Source organism: Entelurus aequoreus, linkage group LG25 (genome assembly GCF_033978785.1).
Source record: "Entelurus aequoreus isolate RoL-2023_Sb linkage group LG25, RoL_Eaeq_v1.1, whole genome shotgun sequence".
NCBI lineage: Eukaryota > Metazoa > Chordata > Actinopteri > Syngnathiformes > Syngnathidae > Entelurus > Entelurus aequoreus.
In genome coordinates this window covers 22054879-22078262 of record NC_084755.1, presented here as the reverse complement: position 1 = coordinate 22078262, position 23384 = coordinate 22054879, and the positions used below count along the sequence as shown (strand labels likewise).

The 23384-nt window shown below is 40.5% G+C and overlaps 1 protein-coding gene and 1 long non-coding RNA gene across 2 annotated transcripts in view; one reads left to right on the top strand and one right to left on the bottom strand.

The window, feature by feature from the left end:
* The window catches only part of LOC133642557 (uncharacterized), a 44115-nt gene extending 34190 nt beyond the window's left edge, over positions 1–9925 (bottom strand). Inside the window, exons 1-3 of the mRNA XM_062036823.1 lie at positions 9882–9925; positions 9525–9811; positions 191–201 (exon numbers count right to left, since the gene is read on the bottom strand). Coding sequence (XP_061892807.1) covers positions 191–201; positions 9525–9811; positions 9882–9924 — 341 coding nt within the window. The 5' untranslated portion in view covers position 9925. The remainder of the gene's footprint in view (positions 1–190; positions 202–9524; positions 9812–9881) is intronic.
* Positions 1–23384, top strand: part of LOC133642559 (uncharacterized) — a 35470-nt gene that overhangs the window by 8740 nt on the left and 3346 nt on the right. The window contains exon 3 of the long non-coding RNA XR_009824530.1: positions 15523–15958. This is a non-coding gene — a long non-coding RNA (uncharacterized LOC133642559). The remainder of the gene's footprint in view (positions 1–15522; positions 15959–23384) is intronic.

Genomic DNA, 23384 nt, shown 5'->3' with positions numbered 1-23384 from the left:
TATTGAGTGATTGATGAGTACGTAGGGTGTGTATGCTACTATGTGTTTGAATGTAAATTATGTGCTGGAATTAACATAGGAAGTATGAAGAAATAATGCAGACGAGGCGTGTTGGCTGAGTTCTTGACGTTTACTCACACAGCGTGCTCATAACCACATTCCAGCTGCCGGCATATCGACATACAACCACACTTCACGGGCCTACCGCGCATGCTTGTCACTCCTGTTGCATGCTGGGTAGTGTAGTTCTTATATTCCCTGACACATCACATCTTCCCCCTATAAAGAAATAATGTTTAACTCAATAAAGTGTGTTTTTTTAGCTTTAACTCTTTCATTTTTTTAGCATTGTAACCACATTTGCAAACAACTTTTCTCTTTATAGAATTTACTTTCAATAAAGAAATAAAGGGCAAAAATGTCAAAGCATCATAACAGTTATGTCAACACTTTTTTTTTTTTTAAACAACTCGCAAAAACCAAGAGTTCTTAACAACTCTCAATCAGCCTCTTAGGTGGCTGAACATGTCTCTTAGGTCTAGACAGTCTCTCAACAGCAGGTGACGCGGACACTGCTGTCAGTCCTTGGTCAGCAAGGTCAGGCTCCGTGTCAGCAACTTCTGCAGGTCCAGCTGAGTCCTGTTGAGCCTTTTCCTGAGCTGCAAAGTTGCCTTCAGTGAGCTGTAGTTGAAGATCCGTGCGGTTCCTTCTCAGAGACGGTCCATTTTCCATCTGGATCCTATACGAGCGTGGAGCAACTTCCTCTTCCACCTGTCCTTTTAGTCTCCAGGTGCCTGTAGAAATGTCTCTGAGACGTACAACGTCTCCTGGCCTCAGTATAGGCAGGTGTTTTGCCGTTCTATCATGCAGCTGCGTCTTTGGGTGTCAGCAAATCCTCGTTGACTGGTAGGTTGGAGCGAATGCGCCTACCCATCAGCATTTGGGCTGGTGACAGTCCATTTTGTAGAGGTGCACTCTGGTAGATCAGTAAACTTTTCTGAAAGTCATCTTTGTCCTGTGATTTTTAAAAAATATTTTTTACTGTTTTTACAGAGCATTCTGCTAAGCCGTTGGACTTTGGATAAGTTGGACTTGACGTGGAGTGTTGAAACCCCCATTCCTTGGCAAAGGCAGCAAACTCACAGCCAGAAAACTGGGGACCATTGTCGGAAAACAGTTCGCATGGAACACCATGTCTGGCGAAAACAGTCTTTAAATAACTGACAACTGCTTTGCTCGATGTTGACTGCAACGCTCCAATTTCAGGATAGTTCGAAAAGTAGTCTGTGACTACCACGTAGCTCCTTCCATCAAAGTCAAATAGATCAGTTCTTACTTTGTAGTAAGGTCTGTGGGGCACTGGATGAGTCATCAATGGCTCCGCTTGTTGTTTTGGCCTGTAAGTTCGGCAAACTCCACATGACGCTGTTGTCTGGCTAATATCCTGATTGATCCTTGGCCAGTACATTACTTTTCTAGCCCTCCGTTTACACTTGACTTCACCGAGGTGGCCTTCGTGTATCTTTTTGAGCATCTGCTTGCGCAGTGAGTACGGAATAACAAACTTTCTCCATTTTAGCACTATGTCATCCACCACAGTGAACTCAGGTCTACAATTCCAATAGTCTTGTATTTTCAAGGGGCAATCCTTTTTGTTGTCAGGCCATCCATTCTGTACTGCGCTCTTGAGTTCTTCCATAGTTTCATCTGCAATAGTCTCTCTCCGTATTTGTTCTGTTCTGTCTGCAGTCACCGGCAAAGATGTCACTACCATATCTACATATGCCTGTATCTCTGTGCTATTTTCACTGTCTGCAAGTTCTCTCTTATCCACTGCTCTAGACAATGTGTCAGCTGTGTACATATATTTTCCTTGTGTATATATCATGTGCACGTCATATTTTTGCAGTCGAATTAGCATGCGATGTATTCATACTGGACAGTTATTCAACGGTTTGTTCATGATGGACACCAACGGTTTATGATCAGTTTCCACTTGAAACATCTGTCCATATACATATTGATGGAAACGCTCACATACATACAAACTTGCTAACAGTTCTTTCTCAATTTGAGCATACCTGGTCTCTGCACATGTCAGTGCTCTGGATGCATAGGCGACAGGTAGCCACTGCTCTTCATGTTGCTGCAGTAGCACTGCTCCCAGGCCGTACTGTGATGCATCTGCCGAGATCCTGGTGCTCTTCTCGGGGTCATAAAACTTTAACACGGGCTCCTGTGTAAGAGTCTCTTTCAGTTTCAGAAAACATTGTTCTTGCTCGTGGGACCATATCCATTCATTCTTTTGTTCAAGAAAACTCCTGAGAGGTGCTGAATGTGTTGACAGTTGTGGGACAAACTTGGCAAGATAGGTGACCATCCCCAGGAAACGTCTGACCTCATCTTTGTTGGTTGGCCTTTCCATGTTGTTGATTGCTGAAGTTATTCTCGGGTCTGGCTTCACGCCCTCTTCACTCACAACATCTCCCACAAAGGTAAGTGACTTCACTCCAAACTCACATTTTTCTATGTTAAGTTTCAGGTTCACCTCCCTTGTCTTGTCTAGCACTTGTCTCAGTCTATCGTCGTGTTCTTTTTGTGTTGAGCCCCACACTATGATATCATCCATCATTGTCTCAACTCCGGTTATGTGCTCAAAAATCATGAGAATGGTCTTATGATATACTTCAGGCGCTGACAAGATGCCGTATGGTAGACGAAGAAACCTGTACCCGGGTGTTAAATGTGCACAGTCTTGAACTCTCCTCGTCAAGCTTCATCTGCCAGAAACCTGATGAAGCATCTAATTTGCTGAACCATTTTGCTCCAGCAAATTGTGCCATGATCTCTTCCCTGGTTGGTAACTTGAAGTGCTCTCTTCTGATCGCTTTATTTAGGTCTCTTGGATCCAAGCATATTCTTAGGGCACCTGTTTTCTTTTGCACAACAACCAGCGAGCTGACCCATTCAGTTGGCTCATCTATTCTTTTAATGACTCCCAACTTTTCCATTCACGCTAGTTCATCTTTCAGTTTTTCCCACAGAGCAAATGGGACTTTCCTGCACGGGTGCACAACAGGAAACACATTTTAATCTACACATATTTTATGTAGTCCAGGTAGACATCCAAGTCCTTGAAAGCAGTCCTTATACTCTTCCATGAGTGAGTCTTGAGCATTTGCAGTTTCTTGAGATGTCACCACAAACACTCTTTTGACAAGATTGAGCTTTGTGCATGCACTGAGTCCCAGGATTGGTTGTACACTCATATCCACGATCAGTAGCTGTGCTCTCATCTGTTGACCCTTGTGTTTAAAAGTTGCAATACATCCGCCTTTAACAGGAACTCGTTCTCCAGTGTATCCACTTACTTTGGTTTTTACTGGATGGATTTTGCTCTTACAGTCAGTGTTTTGTAATCTTCCAAAGATAGAGGTTTATGTGAGCACCTGTATCTAACTTGAATGGTATTGTCGTCTGATTCACTGTAATTGGAACAATCCACTCTTCCTTTTCAATTGTGCATGCTTGCACCACATTGACAATCAACTCCTCCTTATCATCATCTTCTTCAACTGTGAGAACTTTCTGTCTTGAAGCTGCTTTGCAACATTTTGCATAGTGATTGCTCCTTCCACAGTTGTTACATGTTTTTTCCATATGCAGGACAATATTTTGGCTTGTGGCTGCCTCCACATTTACAACATTTAAATTCCATAGATTTGTCTTTTGGATCATTTTGTTTGGTACACATTTTCTTTTTCCATTGTTCTTTATGTATGGCATGCACTGCTGTTTCACCTCTCCGTTGCTCTTTTGCTTGAGCTCTGGTGTTCTCAGCTGCTCTACACATACTGACACACTTATCTAACGTAAGCCCAGTTTCTCGAAGCAGTCTTTCTCTCAGTGCATTATCCATTGTACCACAAACAATCCTATCTCTCACTAGTGAGTCTCTCAGAGTGTCAAATTCACATGTTTTGCTTAGCGTGTGAAGCTCTGCCATGTACTGATCAAAAGGTACTCCTTGCTTTTGGTCATGTGTGAAGAACTTATACCTCTCAAATGTCACGTCTTGACGAGGCACAAAGTATTCTTCAAACTTTGTCATTAGCTGTTCCAGAATCAAATTAGCTTCATCCAGCTGAAAGCTATTATATACTGTATGTCCAAATCATCTTCTCCAATAACATGCAAAAGAATATGAGCTTTCAGCTTTTCATTATCACCTCCTGCTCCGCTTGCTGCTAAATATATATTAAATCTTTGCTTAAAACGCTTCCAGTTATCGGCAAGATTAGCAGTTAGTAGCATTGGGCTAGGTGGACTTAGCTTTTGCATGACTGTACTTTGGGGTAAGTTACCGGGACTCCACAGCTCTTTGTGTTGTTGGCTTTCCTCCAACTCGGGCACAAGATCCTCTTCTATTTGTTCAATCTGTCCCTTGTCCTCTGTGTCACTTTACCGCCGCTCATAGTCTTCACACATCGTAGCAAACTCCTCAGAAATGTGGCGTCCTTCGCACGTTTACACTCACGCGACCGGATACATCTTCCTTCCGCTCGTCTGGCTCCCTCGTGACTAACATTCCGTCCGACGCTGCTCACGGCCACTTCTGACACCATGTGTTGTCTGTCTAATTATAAATAATGCAGACAAGGCGTGTTGGCTGAGTTCTTGACGTTTACTCACACAGCGTGCTCATAACCACATTCTAGCTGCCGGCATGGCGACATACAACCACCCTTCAAGGGGCTACCGCGCATGCTCGTCACTCCTGTTGAATGCTGGGTAGTGTTGTTCTTATATTCCCTGGCACATAACATCACATGAAGATACCGTAAGGAGTGTTGTCATGCGTGTTGAATGGTGGCGTCCAAATCCAGAGGGGAGAGGCAAGGAAGTCCGGGGTCCAAGCGGGGTCGTGGTGCAGGAGATGGCGTCCAAAGTCCAGGCAGTGTGTCGGTGGATCAGGAGGGCAATCAGGATTCAGGGAAAATGGCAGCAGAAGCTGAGCCACGGGACTGTGGGAGAAATGAGAGACGAAGAAGATCAGAATGAGACACGAGGAAACAAGCACGGGCGAAAACGCAGGTGGGAAGTCAGAGACGTGAAGCTTACACAGGGCTACGTTCCGACGAGGAGTAGTCAGTGGCGAGGCTCTTTATCCTGTCGTCTGTAATCACTGCCAGGTGTGTTGATTGAAGATTGCCTCCGGCTGCAACGTCGTGTGGGCGCGGTCTGCGCAGCGCGCGCGGGGGCGTGTCTGGAGGCGCTCACAGTGGAGCAACTGAGTGCTCCCGCAGAAGAGGGAGAAACGGACTGTGCGTGCGCCGTAACAGCTTGGGCCTTAAGAGGTCAATATTATTATTAGGGGTGTGGGAAAACATTGATTCGAATTTGAATCGCGATTCTCACGTTGTGCGATTCAGAATCGATTCTCATTTTTAAAAAATCTTTTTTATTTTTTATTTTTATTTTTTAAATTAATCAATCCAACAAAACAATACACAGCAATACCATAACAATGCAATCCATTTCCAAAACCAAACCCGACCCAGCAACACTCAGAACTGCAATAAACAGAGCAAATGAGAGGAGACACAAACACGACACAGAACAAACCAAAAGTAGTGAAACTAAAATGAATATTATCAACAACAGTATCAATATTAGTTACATTAATTGCAGTGATTAAAAATCCCTCATTGACATTATCGTTAGACATTTATAAAAATAAAAATAAATGAACAATAGTGTCACAGTGGCTTACACTTGCATCGCATCGCATCTCATAAGCTTGACAACACACTGTGTCCAATATTTTCACAAAGATAAAATAAGTCATATTTTTTGTTCATTTAATAGTTAAAACAAATGTACGTTATTGCAATCAGTTGATAAAACATTGTCCTTTACAATTATAAAAGCTTTTTACAAAAATCCACTACTCTGCTTGCATGTCAGCAGACTGGGGTAGATCCTGCTGAAATCCTATGTATTGAATGAATAGAGAATCATTTTGAATCGGGAAAAAATCGTTTTTTAATCGAGAATCGTGTTGAATTGAAAAAAAAAATCGATTTTGAATCGAATCGTGACCCCAAGAATCGATACTGAATCGAATCATGGGACACCCAAAGATTCACAGCCCTAATTATTATCCTTATGTTTTTTATTTTCTGAAAATAGTATTACACTTGAGAGGGACAAGCAGTAAAAACAAATGGATGGATGTATTTCTTCTTTTAAGATTTGCACAAGTTCAACTAAGATATGTATTGTTTTTTTTATAATCAAGTTAATGTACATTTTTCCTGATACAGGCTCTGCATCACTGCAGACGCCGACCAGCCTGTCGATCTCACAATCCACTCTTCCCTCACTTGTGAACAAGACACAAGGTCCTTCTCGTCTCGTCCCCAACCCGAAATTGTCACTCCACCCTTTTCCGGGTGAGAACCACGGACTTAAACTTGGAAGTGCTGATTTTCATCCCAGTCGCTTCACACTCAGCTGCGAACATGCAGTTTTACATTCATGATCACTTCAAACCTACCATAGGTCAGGTAGAAGTAGTTAACACATTTAGTCACGTGGTTAAAACGTGATTTTAAAGTGAATACAGTTCTTTTTCTCACGCAGACTCTGCCTCGACTCTGCTTTGAGACCCCTGGGACTGGACTCCATTTAACGAGTGACTAGAACATGTTTGTCACGCTGCACAGTGTTGTTGTTTTTGTTCTAGTCTGCTGATGCTTTGTGTTGTTGTGGTTGTCTGGCACAGTAATACACAGCCGTGTCTCCAGGCTGCATATTCTGTCCATTTAGAGTCACTGTTTTGCTGGAGGGGTTCACATTAATACTGAACTGGTTCTTCAGTGAGTCCTTGTAGTAAGATGCGCCAGTATACGCCATCCCAATCCACTCCAGTCCTTTCCCAGCAGGATGCCTGACCCACGCTGTGTAGTAGCCACCTTGAACCACAGAATAAGACACCCGACAGTCGATGCTCAGACTCTGACCAGACTGCAGAGTGACAGACGGTGGCTGGGTCAACTCTTCACACTCGACACCTGCGGAGGAAAAGTTATTAGATATGGGATGTAACGGATCTATGGTCATGTGTGCCTCAGTGACACTCACAGGAACCTGCAGCCAGCAACAGCAGCACAACTACACGGAACATGGTTGGTACTCAAGTTGTTGTGATGGGATGGAATGTGTGCAGCTTTTATAGCACGCTGCATGGTGGGAGGGTCACTTTGCATATAGTGGCACTACAGGTGTGCTGCAAGATGGCCGCTCATTACGTAAGCTGCAATACATTTTACAATCATGTTTACTATTTATCTTTTTTATTTGATACTGTTATTGCAATAGTTGCATTGTTGGTACAGTGACTTTGCTTGGATTTGTGCTTATGAATTAAATTAATACCTATCACTATTTGTATTATTCTAGGATATTAAATATCTTCAAAAATGAGGACAGTAACAGAAAAAAACCTTCACTCCCAGGGTGAAATAATTTATGTTCACTCACACAAACATATTATAATTTTTTTTGTATTATTAATATTGATGTTTTTGTATTAATCTAAAGGCTTAGTGGCCACATGCGTGGACAGCACCTTTTAGCTCTTTTTTTTCCAAAATTGTGTACACTACTGAATTGGGGTATTATGGTCACTTATGTGGACACTTATACTGCCATCTGGTGGTGTCAGAATTGATTGATTAATTGATTGATTAAAGATTGATAGAAGAGTATAACATACAATGGAATTTGGGGAAAAAGTGTAAAAATAAGAATTAGCATGTCACTAAACATGAAGTACACGTTTGTGTACTTATGGACTAAGTATATCATATAAAAAGTTGATTCTTAGTTTTTATTCTAATTAGGGTCCAATAAGCCCAAATAGCAAAGAGAAATAAAAAAAAAAGCATGTAAACAAACAGCTTGGGCCTTAAGAGGTTAATATTATTATCCTTATGTTTTTTATTTTCTAAAAATAGTATTACACTTGAGAGGGACAAGCAGTAAAAACAAATGGATGGATGTATTTCTTCTTTTAAGATTTGCACAAGTTCAACTAAGATATGCATTGGGGTTTTTTTTATAATCAAGTTAATGTATATTTTTTTATCTAAATTGCAGATAAAAAATTAAGGTAAATAAAAGGTAAACAAGTGCTGTCTAAAATAATAAATCAACTCATGAATAGTCACAAAACATATCGTAATAATCATCATCATCAATTATTAATCATGTATACAAACAGACTAATATTACAAAAAGCGTCAACGTTTATTACAAAATGAGGCGTTATTACATGAGGTGAAAATGTATTACATTGTTACATAATGCACTGTTATTACATAATGTGTTGCTACACAGTGCAAACACAAAAATGAAAGCTCAATTAACACATTGGGCGACACAAAGAGCAACTTCCTGTAAGCAAGCGGTATGACCATTTCCTGGGAACTCAACAGTGAAAATATAACATTTTTACATTTAATTTTATCCATTCATTCATCTTTGTCCGCTTATCCAAAGTCAGGTCGCGGGGGCAGCAGCCTAAGCAGACAAGTTCAGACCTCCCTCTCCCCAGCAACTTCTTTTAGCTCGTCCTGGTGGATCTTGTGGCATTCCCAGGCCAAATGGGAGGTCTAGTCTCTCCACGTGTCCTGGGTCTTCCCCGTGGCCTTCTACCGCCCTAAACACCTCCCCAGGAAGACTTCCGGGGGCAACCTGAGCTGATGACCGAACCACCTCATCTGGCTCCTCTCCATGTGGAGGAGCAGTGGCTTTAGTCTGAGCTCCTCCTGAATGACAGAGCTTCTCACCCTATCTCTAAAGGAGAGCCCCGCCACCCGACTGAGGAAACTCTTTTCAGACGCTTGTACCCGTGGTCTTGTCCTTTCGGTCATAACCCAAAGCTCATGACCATAGGTAAGGAAAGGAACGTAGATCGACTGGTAAATTGAGAACGTTGCCTTCCGGCTCAGCTCCTTTTTCACCAGATGGCTCGATACAGGCTCCGCATCACTGCAGACGCCGACCAGCCTGTCGATCTCACAATCCACTCTTCCCTCACTCGTGAACAAGACACAAGGTACTTGAACTCCTCCACTTGGGGCAGGATCTCGTCCCCAACCCGAAATTGTCACTCCACCCTTTTCCGGGTGAGAACCACAGACTTAGACTTGGAAGTGCTGATTTTCATCCCAGTCGCTTCAAACTCAGCTGCGAACGTGCAGTTTTACATTCATGATGACTTCAAACCTACCATAGGTCAGGTAGAAGTAGTTAACACATTTAGTCACGTGGTTAAAACGTGATTTTTTAAATTGAATACAGTTCTTTTTCTCACGCAGACTCTGCCTCGACTCTGCTTTGAGACCCCTGGGACTGGACTCCATTTAACGAGTGACTAGAACATGTTTGTCACGCTGCACAGTGTTGTTGTTTTTGTTCTAGTCTGCTGATGCTTTGTGTTGTTGTGGTTGTCTGGCACAGTAATACACAGCCGTGTCTCCAGGCTGCATATTCTGTCCATTTAGAGTCACTGTGTTGCTGGAGGGGTTCACATTAATACTGAACTGGTTCTTCAGTGAGTCCTTGTAGTAAGAACTGCCAGGAACTGCCATCCCAATCCACTCCAGTCCTTTCCCAGCAGGATGCCTGACCCACGCTGTGTAGTAGCTACGCACAGAGTAAGACACCTGACAGTCGATGCTCAGACTCTGACCAGACTGCAGAGTGACAGACGGTGGCTGGGTCAACTCTTCACACTCGACACCTGCGGAGGAAAAGTTATTAGATATGGGATGTAACGGATCTATGGTCATGTGTGCCTCAGTGACACTCACAGGAACCTGCAGCCAGCAACAGCAGCACAACTACACGGAACATGGTTGGTACTCAAGTTGTTGTGATGGGATGGAATGTGTGCAGCTTTTATAGCACGCTGCATGGTGGGAGGGTCACTTTGCATATAGTGGCACTACAGGTGTGCTGCAAGATGGCCGCTCATTACGTAAGCTGCAATACATTTTACAATCATGTTTACTATTGATCTTTTTTATTGATACTGTTATTGCAATAGTTTCATTGTTGGTACAGTGACTTTGCTTAGATTTGTGCTTATGAATAAAATTAATACCTATCACTATTTGTATTATTCTAGGATATTAAATATCTCCAAAAATGAGGACAGTACCAGCAAAAAACTTTCACTCCCAGGGTGAAATAATTTATGTTCACTCACACAAACATATTATAATTTATCACTATTTGTATTATTCTAGGATATTAGATATCCCCACTCGAGTAATCTGTAATCACTCTCAAGGTAAAACAAAAATGTATGTTTGCTCCCACAAACATATATATATTTAATGTATTCCTTTTCTTATTATAATATCCTTGTTTTTTTTTGTTCAGTATTTTTAAGTATTACAATTGAGAGGGAAAAGAAGAAAAAAAAAATGGATGGATGTATTTCATTTTTTAAGTTTTTCACAGGTTCAACTAAGATATATGTTTATTTTTTTATCAAGTCTATTTATAGATTTATTTTAAAATATGAAACACTTTCAGTCCTAAGATCACATTTCAGCACTATTAGAATCATTTTTTTTTACACATACTGTATTTATACACTATTTCCTGTGAAAAAAAAAAAATCTTGAAACTAGCGCTGTCTTAGATAATGAATTATCTTATCTTGTATTACCTGCATATGTTCGTCTATCAGCCACGCAATCTGACATCGATGGACAAAGTTAGTTTTGTTTTATTTTCCTATATTCAAACACAGTGTTACTGTTCAAACTGTCCTTGATGTTACAATGGCCAAAATAAGCAAATATACTTGTTAAAGTAAACCTCTTTGTTTTTTTTAATGTATATTTAGGCCTACTACGCTACTGTATTTTATTGTTGGCCATAATGGTGGTACTTGGAGAGCCACGTTTTTTCTAAAGGTGGTACTTGGTTAAAAAAAAAAAAAAAGTTTAAGAATCATTGTTTAAGACATTCAAATATACCACAGGAGTAAAAAAAATACAGTCATGACAATAAAACTCTTTCACTCTCAGGGTGAAAAAAATAAATGATGTACACTTCCACAAAAATGTGTATATGTATATTTATTCTCTCTAAAAACTTTCTTTAAAAAAAAGGTACATTCAAGAAGAAACACGTTCACTCCTAGAATCACATTCCAAAACTTTTAGCATATTTTTTTTGGCATTTTTGGTCTAAAAATATTGCAATAATCATGTAAATATGCAGATTATCATGAATCACTTTGTAATAACTTATACCATATTTAACAAAATGTTTCAAGGTTTATTACAAAATGCGTTATATTATTAAAAATGTGGTGTTATTACATAATGAGTTGAAAATGTATTACATTATTGCATAACGTGTTGTTATACACAAACACAAAAATGACAGCCCAAAAAACACATTGGGCAAAACAAAGAATAACTTCCTGTAAGCAAGCGGAATAACCATTTCCTGGGGGACTCAAGACTTTGAAAATATACAACTTGTACATGCAATTTTAAAATTAATATGACTTAAGGCCTACCATATCTCAGGTAGAAGTAGTTAAAAAATGTCATGTGGCTAAAACATGATTCTGAAGTGAATACTCATAAAATGAGTTAGAGACGCCTGTTGCAGCTGAAATTAAATAATTGATAAATGCAGGAGAAATAAACTGATATAAATTAAGCAATAATGTATTACTGTGTACTTAATTGATGATTACGATAAATCCAGGATAAATTATATCTGACGGCATTTTCTTCTTTGAGACAATTGAATGTTTCCGACTTTGTGGGGACGTCAGAATATCCTTTTGTGTTCCAACATGGGATCCGTAAAGACGTGATTGAGTTAGTTCAATTAAACATTTATGCAGGAACTAGAACAAAAATAATAACCTCATGTAGTCACCTCTGCACTCACAAATGTTAGGTGATTCTTGGTTTTACCTAAAGTCAAACCGAGAATTTTTTTTTTCTTTCTGTCAGTCATCTCAACTCTCTCAGTCCAAATGCAAAACAGCGGTGTCAAGCATGGTTGGTCCAACAACAGATGGTCACCTTGTTTCTAAGAGATGCACATTTTTCATTCCTACTACCTTTTTGCACATCTATAGTACACTTTCACAATATTTATTCAACACGCAAATTATTGTTGTGTTGAAAACAGGGTGAGAATATAGAATATGTTTTTATGGGTCCAGTTTCAAAGCAGCAGGTGGTGTCCCAGGGGTGCAGCCAGAGGATGTGTTTGGAAACTGAAAAAGCTTAACAGATCAGAACTTTTTTTTTTTGATTCGACAGGTTTTTTTTGTTAGTTTTTTTGCATATATCTTCACTCAAAGTGCAAAAAAAAAAATATGTAAATGTACTTTATATGTATTCATATATATATGTACTTTATATATATATTCATATATTATTGCCAAGAAAATTTAAAAACAATGTATCTATATTTTTCCATGTGTTTTTTGTAACCGATTCTATTTGCCACATAGTTTTTAATGCCTACATTCACACCTCTTATGGTTTTCAATTATTAAATCACCTTTTTTTTAAAAAAATAAAAAAGCAACGGCTCAACTAAGTAAACACTAATTGTATTTAGGTACGCTATAATGCCAAAAGTATTTGGCCACCTGAGATGGCTTGTTTGAAATTTAAGCAAAATTCAATATTTATTGTGTTTAAAAGCTTGAAAATGTTTATTATGCCCTTTCTTCAAATATATGTTTATGTTTCCCTTAATCATAAAGGTTGACAGTCCAGTATAGTTTATAAGTCTAATATACAGGACTTACCAAATATTTATTTTTGCTTGGATATGTTTTTAGATTGAACACTTAAATAAATATTAAATAAATAAATAAAATAATATTAAATACATTCATATTTTTCAACAGTAGGGGGAGTCCTGCAGAGATTGAATTGATACAGTAGGTTTCTTTATTTTTTTTTATCAAGGCACTGTTTATCATATATTTTGTATCTCAGGGCGTTCAATCGATTGCAACTGGACTCTTTGGTTTGTCTGAGAAGACGTTTCGCCTCTCATCCAAGTAGGCTTCATCAGTTCATGCTCATAGACTTAGTTTGGTCAGATCTAGTCTAGCGGCTGGTGCCAATACCCCAAATATTTATACTCCAAAACGAGAAGGGCGTGCCTGGGCAAGGATGGTTTCGCTCCATCGTAGTGAGAAAAAGAAGTGTTTTGATGCAAAACAGCAATTTCCACTTGTTTGCATAGTCCAAAATAGTCAGAATCCCCCACGTAAGCATTCCATTCGGGTGTAAACAAATGGCGTTCTGGTCACCTTCTGTGTTGGAAACATATTAATGGGGGTGAAGCTCCAAATAAAATACGGCTAGAAAAAGTGTCATATTTAGAGATGTCAAAGTTCATGCATTTATGCTGGGGTGTCCAACTCATTTGAGCTCAGGGGCCGCATGGAGGAAAATCTGTGCACTGGACTATTAAAATCATGGCATTAAAACAAAAAAATAAAGACAACTTCAGATTGTTTTCTTTGTCTTACTTTGGCCGAAAATAGAACAAACAATTTCTGAATATATTACAATAAAAATATAGGAAAAAAATACCGGCAGCGGTAAAGTTTAGATCCATAAAGGAAAGAAGAAAGTGAATGAATGTTTACAACTGAATAAATGTACATATTCATAACAATTTGTTTTCCTTTGTTTTATTATTTTTAATGAATTAAGTAACGTTTATGACAACCTTTTTTCCAATATACGATATAGAATGTGAGATATAACAGGATAATACATACTAGTGTTGTCCCGTTACCAATAATTTGGTACCGGTACCAAAATTATGATACTTTTCAGTACTTTTCTAAATAAAGGGGACCACAAAAATTGTGTTATTGGCTCTATTTTAACAAAAAATCTTAGGGTACATTAAACATATGTTTCTTATTGCAAGTTTGTCCTTAAATAAAATAGTGAACATACAAGACAACTTGTCTTTTAGTAGTAAGTAAACAAACAAAGACTCCTAATTAGTCTGCAGACATATGCAGTAACATATTGTGTCATTTTCCATTCTATTATTTTGTCAAAATTATTAAGGACAAGCGGTAGAAAATTAATTATTAATTTACTAGTTCAATTACTGTTAATATCTGCTTACTTTCTCTTTTAACATGTTCTATCTACACTTCTGTTCAAATGTAATGATCACTTGTTCTTCTGTTGTTTGATGCTTTACATTAGTTTTGGATGATACCACAAATTTGGGTATCAATCCGATACCAAGTCGTTACAGGATCATACATTGGTCATATTCAAAGTCCTCATGTGTCCAGGAACATATTTCCTGACTTTATAAACATAATTTAATTTTTTTTTAAACGAAAGAAGATGTAGTGATGAAATATCGACGTAATCATAGTAGTATCGACTGGATTAACGCATGCAAATAATTTAAACAAATATACATCACATTATTCTTACATAAATCCAGATTAGTCATCTAATCTATTTAGACGGCAAATTCCCTTTACCTCAACCGCGAAAGGTTATCTGAACAGCAAATGTAGCTTCAAAATACACGTTAGGGCAGGGGTGTCAGATCAGGTCCGCAAACAGGTTTTGTCCGGCCAGTGGGATGAGTTTGCCAAGTATAAAAATTAACCTGAAATTTTAGAATGAAAGAAACAGCTGTTCTAAATGTGTCCACTGGATGTCGCAATAGCAATTCTTTGTATCTTTGTAGATGATGCTACATATGTACAAAATAAATCACATGATGTTAGTACATCAGTCGAGGAAAATGATCAAACTACATAAATAACATCCTGTAATTTGATTTTGATGTATATTTTTTTATCTTGATAGATTGAAAATTAACACCAATGAGTTGACTGATGAACATTATCACATAATTTAGTCAGAAAATATAAATAACGACAAATAAAGGTAGAATACTATTAACCGCAACATGTAAGTGTAAAAAAACAACATTATGATAAGTACAATTTCAGAATGTGCTTGTTCTATTTTTAAACAAAGAAAACAATCTGAAGTTGTCTTTATTTTTAAGTTATCATGCCGTGATTTTACCAGTCCGGTAAAATGTTTCTCCATGTGGCCCCCGATCTAAAATAAGTTTGACAGCCCTGCGTTAGGGGACTCAAGATAAAACTGTTGCCACATTTTTTGAGCAAATAAATGTAGTGCGTTTAAGTCAAAACATTTTTCTAAAAATGTTTGTGTACACTTTGAGAAAAAATGTCAGTGGATTTTACGGCAAAAATAACTGACAGCTGTCACCAGATATTCACAGTAAAAACAAAAGTAGTGGAACCTGAGTTAGGAGTAAAGGCATCCGTGTAAACTAAAGAGGTACAGTAAATAAAGTTTAACGTGTGATCTATATGAAGCATTGCTAGATATACATAATCATAAAAGGACTATTTGCAACCTTTAGGCAGATGCTGTCACGGCCAGGGCTTATTCCAATGCGCCCTCATCTGTGTGCTCTGCTTGTTGCGCCTCCAAGAGCGCACCTCGGGACACGCCCACAACCGCACACTGCACACCGCTGCAGCCGGCAGCTGCAATCATTCACCGGCAATCAGCGCACCTGAAGCTGATCATCAGAGGACTGCCTTCAAAAGCCTGCTCAACCTGCTATCCGGGGCCAGAACGTAAATCAGCTGTTCGAGAACCTATCCTCCGTCGCCTTGGAAGTGAGCTGTGCGCCTCACTTCCCTGGACCCCCTCTGGATTCTGACTGCCTTCCACGATCCTCGACCCCCGCTCTGGACACGGATCTGTTGACGCCTCGCTATACCCCTCAGACTACCTGCCTGTCTCACAGACCTCCGTGATCTGCCTTGTCCCTCCTCTCGTTCAACATTACGGTAACACTCAGCAGTTAATTCACACACATAGTCTTACACACACACTCCCTTGGATTTTGTCACACTCCAAACCCTTGTTAATTAATATATTGTTTGTTATTTTATATATACACCACCGTTCAAAAGTTTGGGGTCACCCAAACAATTTTGTGGAATAGCCTTCATTTCTAAGAACAAGAATAAACTGTCGAGTGCCAGATGAAAGTTCTCTTTTTCTGGCCATTTTGAACGTTTAATTGACCCCAAAAATGTGATGCTCCAGAAACTCAATCTGCTCAAAGGAAGGTCAGTTTTGTAGCTTCTGTAACGAGCTAAACTGTTTTCAGATGTGTGAACATGATTGGACAAGGGTTTTCTAATCATCAATTAGCCTTCTGAGCCAATGACCAAACACATTGTACCATTAGAACACTGGAGTGATAGTTGCTGGAAATGGGCCTCTATACACCTATGTAGATATTGCACCAAAAACCAGACATTTGCAGCTAGAATAGTCATTTACCACATTAGCAATGTATAGGGTGTACTTTTCCTTCAAAAATGACATTTCAATGTGACCCCAAACTTTTGAACGGTGGTGTGTGTGTATTATATATATATGTGTATATATATATATATATATATATATATATATATATATATATATATATATATATATATATATATATATATATATATAGCTCTATGATTTATATATATATTTTCCCCTTGTGGTCTGTGCCGTCTACACTCCCTCCGTAACCATAACAGATGCCTTCAGGGCGCTAATTTTCCAATGGTGGCCCAATTCGATATTGATATCGGTCCAATATCAGCAAAAAAAACAAGTATTGGATGATATTGGCTTGCATGTCAAATGTCCTCTCTGACACAAGCAGTCCTACAGGTCGTTGCCTTGTGCAAAGCTAACATCTAAATGTCATTCCTACATCTTTTTTACTTCAACTCGATATTTGATATATATCTCAATATATTTTTCGGTGAAAGTATACATATAAAGATATTCATTTTTGAGCGATATTCACTGAAATTGAAGTGAATGACAACTGTACTGTAAACAGTCAGTGGCACTTTTATTAACCCAGTTAGTCAAGATGGGTATTTACAGCACAGAAAAGAAACTAAGTAGTACATAATTACATAACATAAATAAAATAGAAAAATATTATTTCTACGTAAAATAAATACCATTGTTGTGCAAATAATACAAAATGTATCAAACTCAGATAAATAAATACATTTGCAGGCAGGGACGTTGTGATTTCCTTTCCTGGTTCCATGACCCGCCCTATCTTGCCTCTGATTGGCCTGTCCCTAACCAATCGTGACTCATCATAGTAAACAACCAACCAATCATGGATGTTCTTATACGTGCAAGCACATCTTGGAAGGAGGAAGGGGAGGGGTTTAGTAGGAACAAAACAAATAAGCGGCGTTTGGTCATTTTAACGTGAAATAAATTATATTGATATTACGATATTTTCTTAGTTCATATCTTGTTTAAAAATATATCGATGTCTTAGAAACTCGACATATCGCCCAGCCCTAGAATAGACCCGCTCATCGGCAGTGCGCCTTATAATCGATGCTCCCTATGATTTGAAAAAAATTATTAATTAACATCAGTATCGGTCAATACTCAAGGCTCCAATATTTGTATCGTATCAGAAGTGAAAAAGTTGTATCAGGACACTCATAGTTTGAAGTATTATATTTCGCCATCTTACAGCTTTTACATCCTTACTACATCCATTAGCTTTGTGTGTTAGCTAATGATAGCAGTTTAGCTATCATCATAGGTGGATTAATGACCGGGCCTACCGGGCCCAGGCCCAGGGGGCCAGAGGCCCCAAGGGGCCAGGCCAACTTGGCCCCGCGGCCGCGACCCAAGCAAAACTACTTTTGCAAAAATAATAATCTTAAGCCCCAAGGGGCCAGGCCAACTTGGCCCCGCGGCCATGATCCATAGAGGGTAAGAGGCCCCAAGGGGCCAGGTCAACTTGGCCCCGCGGCCGCGACCCACAGAGGGCCAGAGGCCCCAAGGGGCCAGGCCAACATGGCCCCGCGGCCATGATCCATAGACAGTCAGAGGCCCCAAGGGGCCAGGCCAACTTGGCCCCGCGGCCACGATCCATAGAGGGTCAGAGGCCCCAGGGGGCCAGGTCAACTTGGCCCCGCGGCCACGATCCATAGACGGTCAGAGGCCCCAAGGGGCCAGGCCAACTTGGCCCCGCGGCCACGACCCACAGAAGGCCAGAGGCCCCAAAGGGCCAGGCCAACTTGGCCCCGCGGCCGCGAGCCACAGAAGGCCAGAGGCCCCAAGGGGCCAGGTCAACTTGGCCCCGCGGCCACGATCCATAGAGGGTAAGAGGCCCCAAGGGGCCAGGTCAACTTGGCCCCGCGGCCGCGACCCACAGAGGGCCTGAGGTCCTAAGGGGTCAGGCCAACTTGGCCCCGCGGCCATGATCCATAGAGGGCCAGAGGCCCCGAGGGGTCAGGCCAACTTGGCCCCGATCCATAGAGGGTCAGAGGCCCCAAGGGGCCAGGCCAACTTGGCCCCGCAGCCACGACCCACAGAGGCCCCAAGGGGCCAGGCAAAATTGGCCCCGCGGCCATGATCCACAGAGGGCCAGAGGCTCTCAATCATTATTATCAAAGCTAATTCTCAAATTGGATGGATCACACAACCTCACTCACATATTCTTTATCAATTATTAAAGGTTGTTTCTGAATTTTGATCACAGAACTTAATGCAAATATTCTTGATTGATTGACAAAGCTCATTCTCAAATTTTGATTACACAACCTTACTCTGACAAATTATCATTATCAAAAAGCTCTATCTCGAATTTGGATCACAGAATCTCACTCAAGTATTCTTAGCTGTGCCCCTCCCCCATCGAGTCTTTCATAAACCGGTCTGTTCTTTTAGAATCTCCTCATTTGGTATTTTGAACTCGTGAGAGACTGCTCAAAATTTGGTTTCCTTTCCCTCAGTTCAGACTCAGAGATAATTTGAAATCATTCAACAAGAAGTTTAACGCGCGCACACACACACACACACACACTTGAGTTGAGCATTACTTGGAAATTCTTATATTTTCCATTTTGCTGTTATTATCAGCATCTTCCCATTTTGTCCTTTTCTTTCGAGAAAGTTTACAGTCTGACATTTGTCACTGCTGTCAGTTAATAACTTTTTGGTCTTTGACCCATTTTGTCATTTTCTCGATTCGATCGTCACTGACCACTCTCTCCTGTCTGGCAGACATTGTTGCTGCCATCATAGCTAGCAAGCTGCCTGCAGCGGGTCATCCCTATGTTCCCCGTCCCTATGTTACCCGGGTCCTATGTTCCCCTCTACCGGGGAACTAAGGACCCTTTTTAAAAAAAAGGGTTCTATGTTCCCCGCTGCGGGGAACGTACAACACTTTTTCCAGAAAAGGGTTCTATGTTCCCCGCTGCTTCCAATGCGCGACTAAGTAAGACGCACGCAGACACGCATGACAGAGACGCGTTTAAGTTGTCGAAGGAAGGAAGTTCGCGTTTGAGTTGCTCTATCTGCTGCCGCACGCCCTGTGACAGGTTAGGTTTAGGGATGGTTTTGGTCAGGGCACAATTTCGCCAAAAAAGTGCTCCACAACGCTCTGTGACAGGTTAGGTTTAGGGATAGTTTTGGTCAGGGCACAATTTCGCCAAAAAAAAGTGCTCCACAACGCCCTGTGACAGGTTAGGTTTAGGGATGGTTTTGGTCAGGGCACAATTTCGCAATTTCGCCAGATACAATGCAGGGAACATAGGACCCTTTTTTAGAAAAAGGGTCCTAAGTTCCCCGGTCGCATACAAAGACCCAGGAACAACCGGGGAACATAGGACCCGGGGAACATAGGACCCGGGGAACATAGGCACGCTCCCGCCTGCAGATAGCAACATTTTGGTGTCCTTTGGGAAAATATTTAGAAAGAAGACAAAAGTACACACAGTTGTACAACTATTATCTTTATGATCTTTTTTTTGTTAGTTTCTCTGTTACTGTGTGTGGCCAATTAAGCGACTTTTGGCCATACCTGGCTGGTGACATTTAGCGACTTTCTGGTTGATGTTAAGATTAATAATAGCAACAGTTCTCTTCATCTTAATGCAATTTATTGTGTCTGTCTCTCCACATTTTGCCATTAGGTACTTTGAGCTCTTGTTGGTCAGTCACTCTAAGGTACATTGTTGCTGCCATCATAGCTAGCAAGCTGCCTGCAGATAGCGACATTTTGGTGTCCTTTGAGAAATATTAAGAAAGAAGACAAAAGTACAAGACATTGTACGATTACTATCTTTTTAAAATTATTTGTTTCACTGTGTGATTGACCGACTTTGCCGCTAGATTTCGCGTCTTTTGGCCATACCTGGCTAGCGACTAAAAACATCATTTAGCGACTTTTTGGTTGTGAAGATAAGTGGTAAAAGCAGATCTTCCTGTTGGTCTTCCCACATTTTGCCATTTGGTACTTTGCACTCTTCTTGGTCACTCCAAGGCATTTGTCCCTGCCTTCAGCTAGTCACTTGGCTCTTTTGGAATATATTTCACTGTAATTGGCTCTCTCTCTCTCTTTCTCCTCAGTACAAATCAGCCTGTTCCCTTGCCATTCATCACTGACCACTCTGCTCTCCTGTCTGTCAGACATTATTGCTGCTTGCAGATAGCTTGGGGTCCTTAGAGAAAATATCAGAAGAGAAAAGTACACAATTATCTTAATTATCTTTTTTATTCAGTCAGTCCTTCAGTGAGTCCCAGTGTGTTGGCGATTAAGCAACGTTGGCATTCAATTAGCGACTTTTGGCCATACATGGCTGGCGACTCAAAAAACTAGAAAAAAAGTACAAAAAGTTGTACAATTAATATCTTTATTATCCTTAATTCCCCTGAATCCTAGAGTGTGTTGCAATTAAGCAACTTTGCTGCTAGGTTTAGCGACTCTTGTTTTGGGCATACCTGGCTAGCGACTACAAACATTATTCAGCAACTTTTTGGCTGTTAAGATTAACGTTAATAAATTAAATCCTAATACAATTTATTGTGTTGGTCTCGCCATCTTGCTATTAGGTACTTTGAATTCTTGTTGGTCTCTGCTAAGGTATCTGGCTGTTGTTTTTGCCTTCAGTTAGTCACTTGGCTCTGGAATATATTTAACTGTACTTGGCTCTCTCTTTCTCCTCAGTACAAATCAGTCTGTTCCCTTGCCATTTAGACATTTTCTTGATTGGATCATCACTGACCACTCTGCTCTCCTGCTGTCTATCAGACATTGTTGCTCCCATCATAGCTAGCAAGCTGCCTTGGTGTCCTTTGTGAAAATATTTAGATAGAAGACTAAAGTGCACAAAGGTGTACAATTATTATCTTTTCAAAATATTTGTTTCACTGTCAGTGTGATTGACCGACTTTGCCGCTAGATTTCGCGTCTTTTGGCCATACCTGGCTAGCGACTGAAAACATCATTTAGCAACTTTTTGGTTGTGAAGATAAGAGGTAAAAGCAGATCTGCCTGTTGGTCTTTCCACATTTTGCCATTTGGTACTTTGCACTCTTGTTGGTCACTCCAAGGCATTTGTCCCTGCCTTCAGCTAGTCACTTGGCTCTTTTGGAATATATTTCACTGTAATTGGCTCTCTCTCTCTTTCTCCTCAGTACAAATCAGTCTGTTCCCTTGCCATTTAGACATTTTCTTGATTCGATCATCACTGACCACTCTGCTCTCCTGCTGTCTATCAGACGAATCAGTTGATTCTCTGCTCTCAATTGTCTATGCTAGTAAGCTGTTATTCTCTGCTTTGGAGTGTTGATGCTGGGTTGCTAGTTTTCTAAATCACCTCACACACTTGAAGGAAGCAGCACCGATCATAAACACACAAACAAACTCACACACACACACACACACACACACACACACACACACACACACACACACACACACACACACACACACACACACACACACACACACATATAGTTGGTTTATCTGTTGTGATAGGCAAAGAGCCAATGTGCAAAGAAAGAAGGGAAATATGGATCATAAACGTTTAAGTGGAGGAGCTAGAAAAAAAATTCAGCAAGAAAAGAAAAAAAAGGAATCAGTTTTACTTGAGAGTGTTCCAAATATCTCCAGCTTCTTCAGTACAAAGACATCTGCTGAAAGCAATTCTATAAATGCTACTGCAAATTCAGCTAAGGTTAGCAATGCACCTGAGCTAGCATGTAGCTCCCAAGATCCTGAGACCACTACAAGTGTAGACACTGAACCAAATGCTTCTGATGCTTATGATTCAACCAATTCAGCAGTAGCCAGTTGCTCGGATGAATGTGAGGTCACTGCACCTCTGGACAGCATAGAAAATGAGCTGAATCTTTCTTCAACACCATCTACAGTGACAACTCTACCTAGTGATCCCGCTAAATGGGCTGAGACCCTCACTGAGTCAATGAAGGAAGTTCTTATTCAAAGAGGTGCAAAATCATTTCACAACCGTCACAGCCATTATCCAGCTTCTGTGAGGAACAGTGGGCTAGGAGGCAAAACCCGATGCCTAAACAATGAACATTTTACTTCACACTTGCCCAATGGACAACGAGTACAAAGAGAGTGGCTGATGTACTCTCCCTCTACTGGTAATGTTTACTGCTTTGCATGCAAACTGTTTTCCCCAAAAACGCATTCTTTTGTGACAGGCTATTGTGATTGGAAACACTCAGAAAGATTTGGTGAACATGAGCGAAGTGCTGAGCACATAACCTGCATGCAAGCAGTCTTGAACCGCGCCAAAGGTGCCACAGTTGATGCAGACCTGTTCAAACAGTTTCAGGCAGAGAGCAGCTATTGGAGGCAGGTGTTACAAAGAGTTGTTGCAGTCATTAAATTCCTTGCAGAAAGGGGCCTTGCATTTAGGGGTAAAAATGAATCGTTAGGGTCTCCTCTCAATGGGAACTACCTTGGTATTCTGGAGGTCCTGGCTGAATTTGATCCCTTTCTAAAGGATCACATCAGAAAGTTTGGGCAGATGGGTCGAGGTAATACCTCATATCTGTCCTCCACCATTTGTGAGGAATTCATTGAATTGATGGGTGCAAAAACCAAACAGGCTATAGCAGATGAACTGCAAGCAAGCAAATACTACTCTATCATTGTGGATTCAACCCCAGATTTATCTCATGTGGACCAATTGACATTCATATTCCGTTTTGTGAGCAAAGAGGGCAGTGTTGTTGAACGCTTTGTGGGTTTTGAGCCCATTACTAGCCATACAGGTGAAAGTTTGGCTAACTGTGTCATGTCTGTGTTGGAAAATCTAGGGTTAGAGCTGTCAAATTGCAGGGGGCAGGCTTATGATAATGCCAGCAACATGTCAGGGAGGTATAATGGGTTGCAGGCTCACT